This window comes from Maylandia zebra, linkage group LG10 (assembly GCF_041146795.1).
Source record: "Maylandia zebra isolate NMK-2024a linkage group LG10, Mzebra_GT3a, whole genome shotgun sequence".
Lineage (NCBI taxonomy): Eukaryota > Metazoa > Chordata > Actinopteri > Cichliformes > Cichlidae > Maylandia > Maylandia zebra.
Window position 1 is genome coordinate 18,311,953 of NC_135176.1, and position 12,593 is coordinate 18,324,545.

The 12,593-nt window shown below is 46.5% G+C and overlaps 1 protein-coding gene across 1 annotated transcript; it reads left to right on the top strand.

Annotated features, from left to right (window-relative positions):
* The first annotated feature begins 566 nt into the window (after positions 1-566).
* Positions 567-1,538, top strand: LOC101470705 (olfactory receptor 1500-like). Its single transcript, XM_024804034.2, has one exon. The coding sequence runs from the start codon at positions 567-569 to the stop codon at positions 1,536-1,538; it is 972 nt and encodes a 323-aa protein (XP_024659802.2).
* The last annotated feature ends 11,055 nt before the right edge of the window (positions 1,539-12,593 follow it).

Genomic DNA, 12,593 nt, shown 5'->3' on the forward strand with positions numbered 1-12,593 from the left:
ATGCCTGTTTATGGGTCTCTATGTTTTAACATGTAGATTTAACTTCTATCTGTTCTATGTGTTGCTTTTATTTGAGCTGTAAAGCACTGTAACTTGATGTTTCGAAAGGGTGATATAATTAAGTTATTATTATTAACAATAATAATATTATAAGTCTTAGCAATGAATGGGAATTATGAGATTGACCTTTAGCTGCCAAGAAGACAAGGCACAAGCCTATTTCTTTATTATTCTTTTAAGTGGGTGGATAACACTTGTGAACCCAGGTAGTCCAATACAACCACTGTGACCTGCTGTACAGCTGCAACCTAAAATAAAGCACCTGGAGCTTGGACGCTATTATCTGACTCCCGTATTTTGAATGGTGTTTGGCTGGCTGCTGAATTGTGTACCCTATGCACACATGCACACACATGAGGAGAGCAGTACACAAGAGAACAGAGTACTGCTATAAGTATCAGAGCACAAAGTTGCTCTGCTTATATTTGTAGCTAGCCTTCACAAACTAGAGGCAGCCTACACAAAAGAGTACAGAGAATTATAGAAGATTAACAGAAGCTCTTTACATGGCATTGATTAACTCAGCTGCTGAGAACAACATCACCTTTGTGCAACCTGCATATTTTATAATAAGTGGTTTTATTGGCATACCTAATATTAGATATTATTTTGTCTTTCTGTGTTTTATTTACATTCTTGCAGTGGTGGGAAACACATTAGTGATGATTGTAATAACATTGGATCGCATGTTGAGAAGTCCTAAATATATTGCTGTTTTTAACCTTGCATTTACAGACCTGTTAAGTAGCTCTGCTTTGGTTCCAAAGGTTGTTGACATTTTTCTGTTTAACCATTATTATATTTCCTACAATGACTGCTTGACTTTCATGTTTTTCTGCTTTACTTTCATTTTTATGCAAGGTTTTAATCTGGTTGTATTGTCCTTTGACAGAGTCATGGCTATCATGTACCCGCTGCACTATCAAATGAGAGTGAGCCACAGGCTCATTTTATCTTTGATCGCTTTTTTCTGGCTTCTTGCCATAACTCTTATACTCATTGCAGCTGGCCTTCTCACAAGACTTTCTTTTTGTAAGTCTGTTGTTATTCAGAGCTATTTCTGTGATCATGGTCCTATGTATCGTCTTGGCTGCAATGATGTTACCCCCAATCGTGCATTTGCTCGTTCGTCACTAGTTATAATTCTTGGGTTTCCACTGGCATTTATTGTGGGAAGTTACTGCTGTATTGGCTATTCTTTGTCAAAAATTTCTACATTTAGGGAAAGAGTGAAAGCTTTCAAAACCTACACAGGTCACCTTTCATTAGTGGCAATTTATTTCCTTCCATTTACATTTGTGTATATCTTTGGGAGTGTAATACATCCAAATGCTAGAATCATAAGCCTTTCTATGAGCACTGTATTGCCTCCCATGTTAAACCCGATTATCTATGTTCTTCAGACACAGGAGATCAAACAGTCATTAAAGAAGTTGCTGAAAACTCGAGTTACATCCAAAATTGCCACAAAATATTAAAAAAGGATTTAGACTTGAATGTCTGCAGTGCCCTCTGCCATCTGATGTAAAAGATTTAGTCTTTCTGTGACCAAAGAGATTGTGCTCCTCTGTATTTTTCAGGAGTAAGATGTAGACATTATTTTAACTTTAGTCAGTTTTAGTAGCAGCAATCTTCTTTTTTCTTTGAATTTGTTGTTTCAGTACCTGCGTGTGCCACTGTTATGGTACTATTATAGAATCTAAATGACCATAGAATTGAAATTACAAGTTAATATAATTGAAAAAGAATATTCAACAATAAAAATATAATTGAAGTAATACCAGAGTAATTTCTCTTGCATGACCATAGTAAAATGAAATTGTAAAAGCTGTTTTCCATTATAATCATTTCTTTTTTTAAAGTCGTACAATACCACGTGTCACATATTAAAAAAAATGTGAAAAATACGAAAAATATATCGATTCTCACATTAAAATATCAATGTTTTAGTAATTTAGATTAAATTTGTAGTTTATCATTAACAGGAACACAGTGGAAAGAAACTATAACATTCGGATTGTCTACATTCAAGGGAACTACTTCCTCTTCCACCTTTCATAGTCATGTGCGAAATACGGCTGTATAAATGTCTCGCAGCCCCTTGACTCAGCAATGGCTGAGCGTAATTGGAGTCATGTGTGGGTGTATTTTACCTCCACAAACAGCTAAGACGTTGTTTGCGATACATGTGGCAAAAAAGTGCTCCAAGAGTGAGGTGTTGTGGCCATACTAGGGAGACATTCAAAAGGGCTGTTGGGCCGGGGGGTAAATACATTTTACAGGGTTTATCTATCGGATAAAATACGTTAAATGTCACCGTTATTATTGGCCGGCCCATAAACAGCGGGGGTCTCCAAATTAAGAGGCTGCTTCCACCTGAGGACCCGGCCTTCGCGGTCTAAAGAAAGCCGGGTAGTACGGCACGAGCTCCCTCGGTGGAGTGAAACTCTGCCGTCTGCTCCTTGCTATCTAAAATATAACCGGGCGCTGACTTAAACTCTCGACCATCTCAAACTTCTGTTTAATCATTTTCTGTTTGACGTTTATTCAGCTGTGTGAAAGCCCCGGAGGAAACCTCCCGAGGGATTAATAAAGTTAAATTTAATTGAATCTAATCTAATAACTTTAATCTCAGCCAAACCAATTTACTCATGAACAAATAAAACACTGAAAAAGCCAAACAATAACATTTTTAAGTTATCAAAGTGACTTATATATCATGTTTAACCCGAGTAGCGAAAGATCGCGGGGGTTTGAAGATGATGTGTCGGTCGCCTCAGATATTTGAAGTTTACACAGCTACATTCTCACCTGAAAATATGTTAAAAAAATTTTGCGACTGTTGAGACAACGCCGGTGTCTGCAATTCTTTTGGTCCTGGTAGAGATCACGCTGAGATGTTTCCATGTTTTACACAATCCTTTTATTACCCATTATTCTTACAGATCCATCTGGAGATCAGCACAGTCCTATGCTAAAGGCTGATCTAAAGAACTCCACACAACAGTTACAGTTATAACCTCTGGTCTCCTCCCCCCTACAGTAAACACCCCCACAATGCAAATACACTAGTACAGTGGCCAAGGGTGCTGACACCCTGACCCCCATCTCCTTTTAAGGTAGTGTCCGTTTGCCCTTTGTCTGCCCCTCACCCTCAGTAACTCTTGCTTCCTGGCCTGGGGGTGGGGATTGATTGTCCTCCTGCCCTGCACCCCAGTTCTTTGTTCCCATTCCAGGCCTTCTTACACCCATTAACGGCCATATTGTAATATTACAATCCCAAACTACACTCAACAAAAATATAAACGCAACACCTTTGTTACTGCTCCCATTCCCCATGGGATGGACGTAGAGACCTAAAATTCATTCCAGATACACAATATAACCATCCCTCCCAAACAGTGGTCACAAATCAGTCCAAATGTGTGGTAGTGGGCACATCTGCTATATTGAGATAATCCATCCCACCTCACAGGTGTGCCACATCAGGATGCTGATCTGACATCATGAGTAGTGCACAGGTGTACCTCAGACTGCCCACAACAAAAGGCCACCCTGGAATGTGCAGTTTTTTGCACTATTGGGGGTCTGGGGACCCAGAACCGGTCAGTATCTGGTGTGACCACCATTTGCCTCATGCAGTGCAACACATCGTCGCATGGAGTCTATCAGATTGTCAATTGTGGCCTGTGGAATGTTGGTCCACTCCACTTCAATGGCTGTGCGAGGTTGTTGGATATTCGTGGGAACTGGTACACGCTGTCGTATACGCCGGTCAAGCACATCCCGAACATGCTCAATGGGTGACATGTCCGGTGAGTATGCTGGCCATGCAAGAACTGGGACATTCTCAGCTGCCATCTGCCCTGAACAATGTGAACCATGATTCATCCGTGAAGCGCACACCTCTCCAACGTGCCAGACGCCATCGAATGTGAGCATTTGCCCACACAAGTCTGTTACGGCGACGAGCTGGAGTCAGGTCAAGACCCCGATGAGGACGACGGGCATGCAGTTGAGCGTCCCTGAGACGGTTTCTGACAGTTTGTGCAGAAATTGTTTGGTTGTGCAAACCAATTGTTCCAGCAGCTGTCTGGGTGGCTGGTCTCAGACGATCTTGGAGGTGAACCTGCTGGATGTGGAGGTCCTGGGCTGGTGTGGTTACACGAGGTCTGCGGTTGTGAGGCCGGTTGGATGTGCTGCCATATTCTCTGAAACGCCTGTGGAGACGGCTTATGGTTGAGAAATGAACATTCAATGCACGGGCGACAGATCTGGTTGACATTCCTGCTGTCAGCATGCCAATTGCACGCTCCCTCATTGCTTGTGGCATCTGTGGCATTTTGCTGTGAGACAAAACTGCACATTCCAGGGTGGCCTTTTGTTGTGGGCAGTCTGAGGTACACCTGTGCACTACTCATGATGTCAGATCAGCATCCTGATGTGGCACACCTGTGAGGTGGGATGGATTATCTCAATATAGCAGATGTGCCCACTACCACACATTTGGACTGATTTTGTGACCACTGTTTGGGAGGGATGGTTATATTGTGTATCTGGAATGAATTTTAGGTCTCTACGTCCATCCCATGGGGAATGGGAGCAGTAACAAAGGTGTTGCGTTTATATTTTTGTTGAGTATATCCATAAACACCCTTAGCAATGAGCGGGCTTTGGGGTTGATGCCTAATCAGAATAGCATAGGGACATATTGCGCATGTTGGCATATTCCACATTTGATGGTGACTTGTGCAGTAGCCTTGGAGTTAGCCTCTAGTTTTGTCTTCTACAATCCCGTTTAGTTGTTGATGAATATTATCAATGCACATACTTAATCATATTTCTCCCATACTGGTTTCTCTTCATTGGCTCACATTACATCAAGAACTAAAATTCAAAATCTTTCTGATCACATATAAGATCTTTAATAATCTTGTCACGGCCCAGCGGCACGAGATAACAGAGATGGACACAAGTGCAGAAACCAAACCGGAAGCGAGACTGTAAGTGAACAGAAGGCTTATTCACCCCCCCACAGTTAAACACCAGCAAAACAACACGACGCCACCACACTAGAGGCGCGCAGAAAAACTAAGTTAACTAAGGGTGACCTAGACAACTCTAGGGTGCAGCTGAACAACTGAGGCAGTGGAGAGGTGGAAACTGGGCTATGAAGTGGCCGGGGCACTGTAATGAGAGGAGAGCACAGTCAACGGGATCCAGCAGACAATCGGCGATCCTCCACAGTCAAACTGAGTTGCCTTACTTGGTTTCAGGTGAAGGGGACAGGTGGGGCGGAAGGCCCGGATGCGGTCGAGGCGTGGGGAGGCATTCAAGTGAGTGGCGGGCCAGTTGGCAACGTCGTACCAGCAGCAGGTGGCCCAGGTCCAGGAAGGCGGGGATGAGGGAGGCGAGACCTCCACTCCAGGAGCTACCTCTGAGGACAAGAAAAACAGGTAAGTCGTCACACGGGTTCTGGACAAAGCAATCACACTCCACTTGACTAACATGGGGATAGCAGATACTCAGACGATGAACGGTTGAGTGCGCAGGTCTTATATGCTGCCGGAATAATTGCCCACAGGTGGTCAGCCAGGGAGGAGCAACCAATCTCTGCCTAAAGGAGGAGGAGCCGCTGTTGGAGACCTGCAGGTACCTACCCAGACCATGACAAATCTGAACCCATCTTATCTTAAAGGCATCATGGTACCATATCATAGAATGGGAGTGGGTGACCTTGACATCCACCCTTAAAAGGCCTGGGCTGCTGGGGGGTTCCTGAGATGCACTATTTCTTTTCCTCTGTTTATACACAACTTTGCATTTAATCATTGGTTATTATTAGTCTCTGGCTTGCTTCTACAGTCTGGTTTTGTCTATTGTTCCTCTGCTCACCTCCAGCCAGTCGCAGCAGATGGCTGACCTTCCCTTCTGTCTGCCGTTAGTAGTAACAAACCACCCAAAGTGTAAACTCAAAGTGTAGACTCTACACACTGGGTACTCTTCAAGGGGTATAAAAGAAAATCTCACCAGTCTGTACAAGAGCAAGGTCTAACCAAGTGTGTTAGCTCACATACTGTAATATGTAATTTGCTGGTAATAGAATCACAGTCAGTCTTTCAGTAACAAAGGACAACAATGTTTCATGTCTCATAATAACAATATAACATTTTATAATTGGTGGTGAAAAGTGAGACTATTTAAAATGTAATGTATAAAAATCCTAAAAATAATGTGTGAACATTTTATTGTGAACACAATTGTGCTGGAGTAATACACTTACAAGTAGAAAATATTTTAAATCTAATTTCCAGTGTTTATAACGATGACCAGGAAGCAGGGTTGGAGGCAGTGACTCAGCGGAGGGTGGCCTCCAATTCCTGGTTGAGGCGTTCTGTCTGACCGTTAGTCTGAGGATGGTGTCCTGAGCTCAAACAGGGTTTTGTTCCTAAGGATGTACAAAACGCCCTCCAGACCTGCGACGTGAATTGCGGTCCTCTGTCAGAGACGATCTCAGTGGGTATCCCGTGCAGCCTAAAAACATGGTCAACTAGCAGATTAGCAGTTTCAGTGGATGTGTTTGTCGAGGGCAATGAAGTGAGCTGCCTTGGAAAATCTGTCAATCACAGTGAGGATTGCGGTCTTGCCAGAAGAAACCGGTAGAACAGTAACAAAATCCAAAGAAATATGCAACCAGGGACGCCGTGGAATGGAGAGAGGCTGCAACAACCAAGCCGGGCGTTGCGTGTTAGATTTGCGGTTTCACGTTGCGGGACCCTGGGCGGTAAGAGATCGAGAAGTTAAACCTACTGAAAAACATGGACCAGCGAGCTTGACGTGAATTCAGTCTCTTGGCTGTACGAAGGTAAGTCAAGTTTTTGTGATCAGTCCACACTATGAATGGGTGTTCCGCTCCCTCGAGATAGTGCCGCCACTCCTCTAAGGCCAGTTTCATGGCCAACAGTTCCCTTTCACCCACGTCGTAATTCCGCTCAGCGGTGATAAGCGACAGGGAAAAAAAGGCGCACGGGTGAAGTTTTGACGCCGTGCCAGAGCACTGTGACAATACCGCTCCTACCCCGACGTCAGACGCATCCACCTCAACTATAAATGGCTTCTTGGGGTCGGGGTGAATTAAAATCGGTGCTGAGGTAAACAGTTCCTTTAACTTGGAGAAAGCAGCTCCTGCTTCCGGACCCTAAATGAAAGGGAGCTTTGAAGATGTTAGCTGGGTCAGCGGTGCTGCTACTTGGCTGTAGTTTCTGATGAAGCGGCGGTAAAAGTTTGCGAAGCCCAAGAAACGCTACAGAAGACTCCGGGACGTTGGAATGGGCCATTGCACGACTGCCTGTATTTTAGCCGGGTCTGTCTTCACCTGCCCCCCCAAGGATGTAGCCCAGGAACGAGACGGAAAGGGAGTGGAATTCACATTTCTCCGCCTTAACGTACAGTTTATTCTCCAGCAACCGTTGTCACACGGCTCGGACATGCGTTTGGTGCTCCTCCAGGTTTTTGGAAAAAATCAGGATGTCGTCGAGATAAACGAAGACAAAACGGTCGAGGAAATCTCGCAGTACATCATTCACCAGATTTTGGAAAACCGCTGGGGCATTTGTGAGACCGAAAGGCATCACTAGATATTCAAAGTGCCCCAAGTGAGTGTTAAAGGTGGTTTTCCACTCATTGCCCTCCCTGATTCTGACGAGGTGGTACGCATTTCTGAGGTCTAATTTTGTGAAAATGGAGGCACCATGGACCGTCTCGAAGGCGGAACTGATCAGCGGTAAGGGGTATTTGTTTTTTATCGTTATGTCATTAAGCCTCCTAAAATCGATACAGGGCCGTCCTTCTTACCGACAAAGAAAAATCCGGCCCCCATGGGTGAAGAGGAGGGTCTGATGATGCCCACGGCCAGAGAATGTACTTTTCCATGGCTGTCTTCTCGGGGCGTGTCAGGTTGTAGAGGCGGCTTGAAGGTAGGGTGGAACCCGGTAACAGGTCTATGGCACAGTTGTAAGGTCTGTGCGGGGGTAGTGATTGAGCTTTGTCTTTGTTAAAAACCTCCCTTAAGTCATGGTATACCAAAGGTATAACAGAAAGGTCTATGTTGGCGCTTTCGTCATGTGCAAGCTCGACAATGGCAGACGGCGGGGCTGAGACGAGACAATTGGCATGGCAAAATGGGCTGCAAATTATAACTTTCTGCCCTGCCCAGTGCAGATGAGGGTTATGTAGTTTTAGCCAGGTGAAACCAAGGATAACGGGAGTGCTGGGGGAGTGGAATGTCAAGAAGGGGAGTCTGTCCCTATGGTTGCCTGAGGTGACTATAGTAATAGGTGCGGTGCAGTGAGTGATGTGAGAGAAAACTTGGTTTACTAGTGCTTTAACTGGGATGCTAGAGTCCAACTCAAAAAGGGGAATATTCAGCTGCTTGGCTAATTCTTTATCAATGAGGCTTTGCTCGGCGCCCGAATCGACTAATGCCTGGGACGTGTGGGTCGCAGAACCGAGCAAGAGCGTAACCGGCAACAAAAACGGGGCTTAGAATCAATATTGGTACCACCCACCCGTATCCCCGGACCTACCGGTGGGCGCCCCCTTTTCCTTTCTTGGGACAGGTGGAAATAAAATGCTCAGCGGAGCCACAATAAAAACACGAGCGAGAGCGACAACGCCTCTCCCTCTCTTGCGGGGACAACCGGGATCACCCGATCTGCATGGGTTCTGGTTCCGATTCAGTCCTCTCCACGGCGACTGTGGCCGAAGGCTGAACCGGAAGCGGCGATGGGGAAATGAAAACCGGGGACACACGCCGCACTGGCTGACGGGTACTGGAGTTCCTCTCTCGCTCCCGCAGTCTGTTGTCAATGCGAAGCGTGAGCGAGGCTAACTCCTCGAAAGTGACAGGTTCGTCTCGGGACGCTAGCTGATCCTTCATGTGCTCGTTCAGCGACTGCAAATAGACTCCCTGAAGGGCCTTATCGGGCCAGCCGACTGCCGCCGCGGCAGTGCGGAAGTCAATCAAATAATCCGCGATGCTACGGCAGCCCTGACGGAGATTTAACAGCCGCCGAACCGCACTGCCCACCGAGATAGGGTGAGCAAAAGTCTTCTTGAACTCGCCAAGAAAGGCATCATAGCTACAAGACGGCAACGGGTGTACGCTCAGGTATGCCTCGGCCCAATTTAGGGCTTGGTCGCGTAGTTTACCTATTACCGTATTTCCACAACTATAAGGCGCACATAAAAGCCTTAGATTTTCTTTAAAAAGTGCGGTGCGCCCTGTAGTGCAGTGCGCCCTGTGTGTTGTAAGGAGGACGTAGTAGAGAACACCATGAGAACGCTAAAGGGTGAAGTGTGGGCGTTGATCGTATATACCGGGACAATCGCACATACCTGTCTAGAAGGACAGGTATGTGCATTATGCGGAACATCGTTGTTTTAACAACCCTGAAAATGGCAAAGAGACACGCTTATGAAGCACAGTTTAAACTGAAGGCCATCAGCTACGCGGAGGAACATGGAAATCGAGCAGCCGCGAGAGAATTCAAGATTAATGAATCAATGGTTTGCAAGTGGAGGAAGCTGGAAAACAAGCTCCGACAGGTCAAGAAGACGCAGCTGAGTTTCCGCGGACATAAGGCGAGGTGGCCCGAGTTGGAGGAAAGACTCGAGCAGTGGATCATCGAGCAAAGAATGAGTGGGAGAAGCGTTTCGACGGTCACCATTCGACTAAAAGCAGTTTCGCTAGCAGAAGAAATGAAAATTGAACATTTCCGAGGAGGTCCGTCTTGGTGCTTTCGTTTCATGAAACGGTGCCATTTTTCCATCCGGACCAGGACTACGGTAGCGCAGCAACTTCCAGCGGATTATAATGAAAAGCTGGCCATCTTCCGCTCCTACTGCAGCAAACACATCGCCGACAAACACATCCAGCCCAGCCACATCACTAACATGGACGAGGTGCCGCTCACTTTCGACATCCCGGTGAGTCACACTGTGGAGAAGAAGGGGACCAGCACGGTAGCGATACGCACAACGGGGCACGAAAAGTCTTCTTTTACTGTTGTGCTTGGCTGCCATGCTAATGGACAGAAACTGCCGCCTATGGTGATTTTTAAGAGAAAGACTTTGCCTAAAGAGAAGTTTCCAGCAGGAATCATCAAGGCAAATGAAAAGGGCTGGATGGATGACAAAATGATGAAAGACTGGCTGAGGGAGGTGTATGTAAGGAGACCAGGTGGTTTTTTTCCACGCATCACCATCGCTGTTGATCTGTGACTCTATGCGTGCCCATCTCACAGCCGATGTGAAAAAACAAGTGAAACAAATGAACTGTGAGCTTGCTGTCATTCCGGGAGGCCTGACAAAGGAACTCCAACCGCTGGACATCGATGTGAACCGGCCGTTCAAAGTAAGGCTGCGAGCGGCGTGGGAGCGATGGATGACCGATGGATGACCGATGGAGACCACAGTTTCACTAAGAGTGGAAGGCAGCGCCGGGCGAGTTACGCCACAATTTGCGAATGGATTGTAGATGCTTGGGCTAACATGTCTGCATAAAAATGTGAGTACCTAACTCAGTTTTGCTCCCGCTTCATTTTTAAATACGCACACTTGTATGCTGATGATGATGACGATTACCGGTAATAAAAATGTGAGTACCAAACTCAGTTTTGCTCCCGCTTTATTTTTAAACACTGATACTTGTATGCGCCCTATAATCAGGTGCGCCTTATGTGTGTGTTAAATACAGTAATGGCACACATAACTGAGACTGCGCCTTTTAGTACGGTGCGTCTTATGGTTGTGAAAATACGGTATATAGGAAACTCGAACTGTGTCTAAAACGAAAGAGCGGGGCGAACGCCCGAACGCCAGCTCACACTGTAAAAGAAAACCGCTACAGGCCCCCGGGTCACCTGCGCACGGCTCCGGCTCCGGGGAAGCTGCGTCGCGGAACAGGTAAGCTCGCTGGGGCTCGGGATCTGCCACGGGCTGAGGTGAACTACTGGCGGCGGGTTCTGACTCCGCCGAGGGTTGAAGGGACTGGATGTCGGATTGCATTTTAACCTGCTCGTCTGTAAGCGTGTGTACTTGGGCTAGGAGATACTGCAGCGTCTGTTCGTGACTACCGATGATAGCCCCCTGCTTACTTATCGCTACACGGGTTGGGTCTGCTGTGTCCATAAAACTGTCCTGAGTATACTGTCACGGCCGAACGGCGCGAGGTAACAGAGATGGACACAAGTGCAGAAACCAAACCGGAAGCGAGACGATAAGTGAACAGAAGGTTTATTTCCCCCCACAGTTAAACACCAGCAAAACAACACGACGCCACCACACTAGAGGTGCGCAGAAAAACTAAGTTAACTAAGGGTGACCTAGACAACTCTAGGGTGCAGCTGAACAGCTGAGGCAGTGGAGAGGTGGAAACTGGGCTATGAAGTGGCCGGGGCACTGTAATGAGAGGAGAGGGCACAGTCAACGGGATCCAGCAGACAATCGGCGATCCTGGTGGATGAGGTGGAGGCGAGACCTCCACTCCAGGAGCTACCTCTGAGGACAAGAAAAACAGGTAAGTCGTCACACGGGTTCTGGACAAAGCAATCACACTCCACTTGACTAACATGGGGATTGCAGATACTCAGACGATGAACGGTTGAGTGCGCAGGTCTTATATGCTGCCGGAATAATTGCCCACAGGTGGTCAGCCAGGGAGGAGCAACCAATCTCTGCCTAAAGGAGGAGGAGCCGCTGTTGGAGACCTGCAGGTAACCACCCAGACCATGACAAATCTGAACCCATCTTATCTTAAAGGCCTCATGGTACCATATCATAGAATGGGAGTGGGTGACCTTGATATCCACCCTTAAAAGTCCTGGGCTTCTGGGGGGGTTCCTGAGATGCACTATTTCTTTTTCCTCATCTTTTTTGACTGACTGTTTATACACAACTTTGCATTTAATCATTGGTTATTATTAATCTCTGGCTTGCTTCTACAGTCTGGTTTTGTCTACTGTTCCTCTGCTCACCTCCAGCCAGTCGCAGCAGATGGCTGACCTTCCCTTCTGTCTGAGGATTTTTTCCTGTTAAAAGGGAGTTTTTCCTTCCCACTTCCCAATAATGGTGTATCACTTCAGCCTAGTGAAAGAACTACTGCTTCGAAGATGCCTACCTGTTCATCAGAGGTTTCACGCTTGAGCTTGTTGGAGGCATTTGCTGTCCCAGAATATCCAGGGTGTGGCTCACCCTGGATATTCTGTCTCTGCACATCTCACCGCCTGCAGAGACTGCTCCCCAACTGCAGCAATTGATACTGTCTCTCCACATTCCTCCACAAATGTGAGTGAAATTGACTTGGGCCCAACTTTAACCCAGCTTTACTTTGTTTTTTGAAAGGTTCCAGCAATAAAGATGACTTTTGAGTTTAGTTCTGCATCCAAGTCCTGCATTAGGGCCCATACACTGCCTGCCACACAGAGTCATTGTGACAAGTAGTGCAACAGCATTGCTACATAGAGCAAGAGTCC

Coding starts and splice junctions, on each gene's coding strand:
- LOC101470705 (XM_024804034.2), top strand. CDS start 567: ATGGCATTGATTAACTCAGCTGCTGAGAACAACATCACCTTTGTGCAA.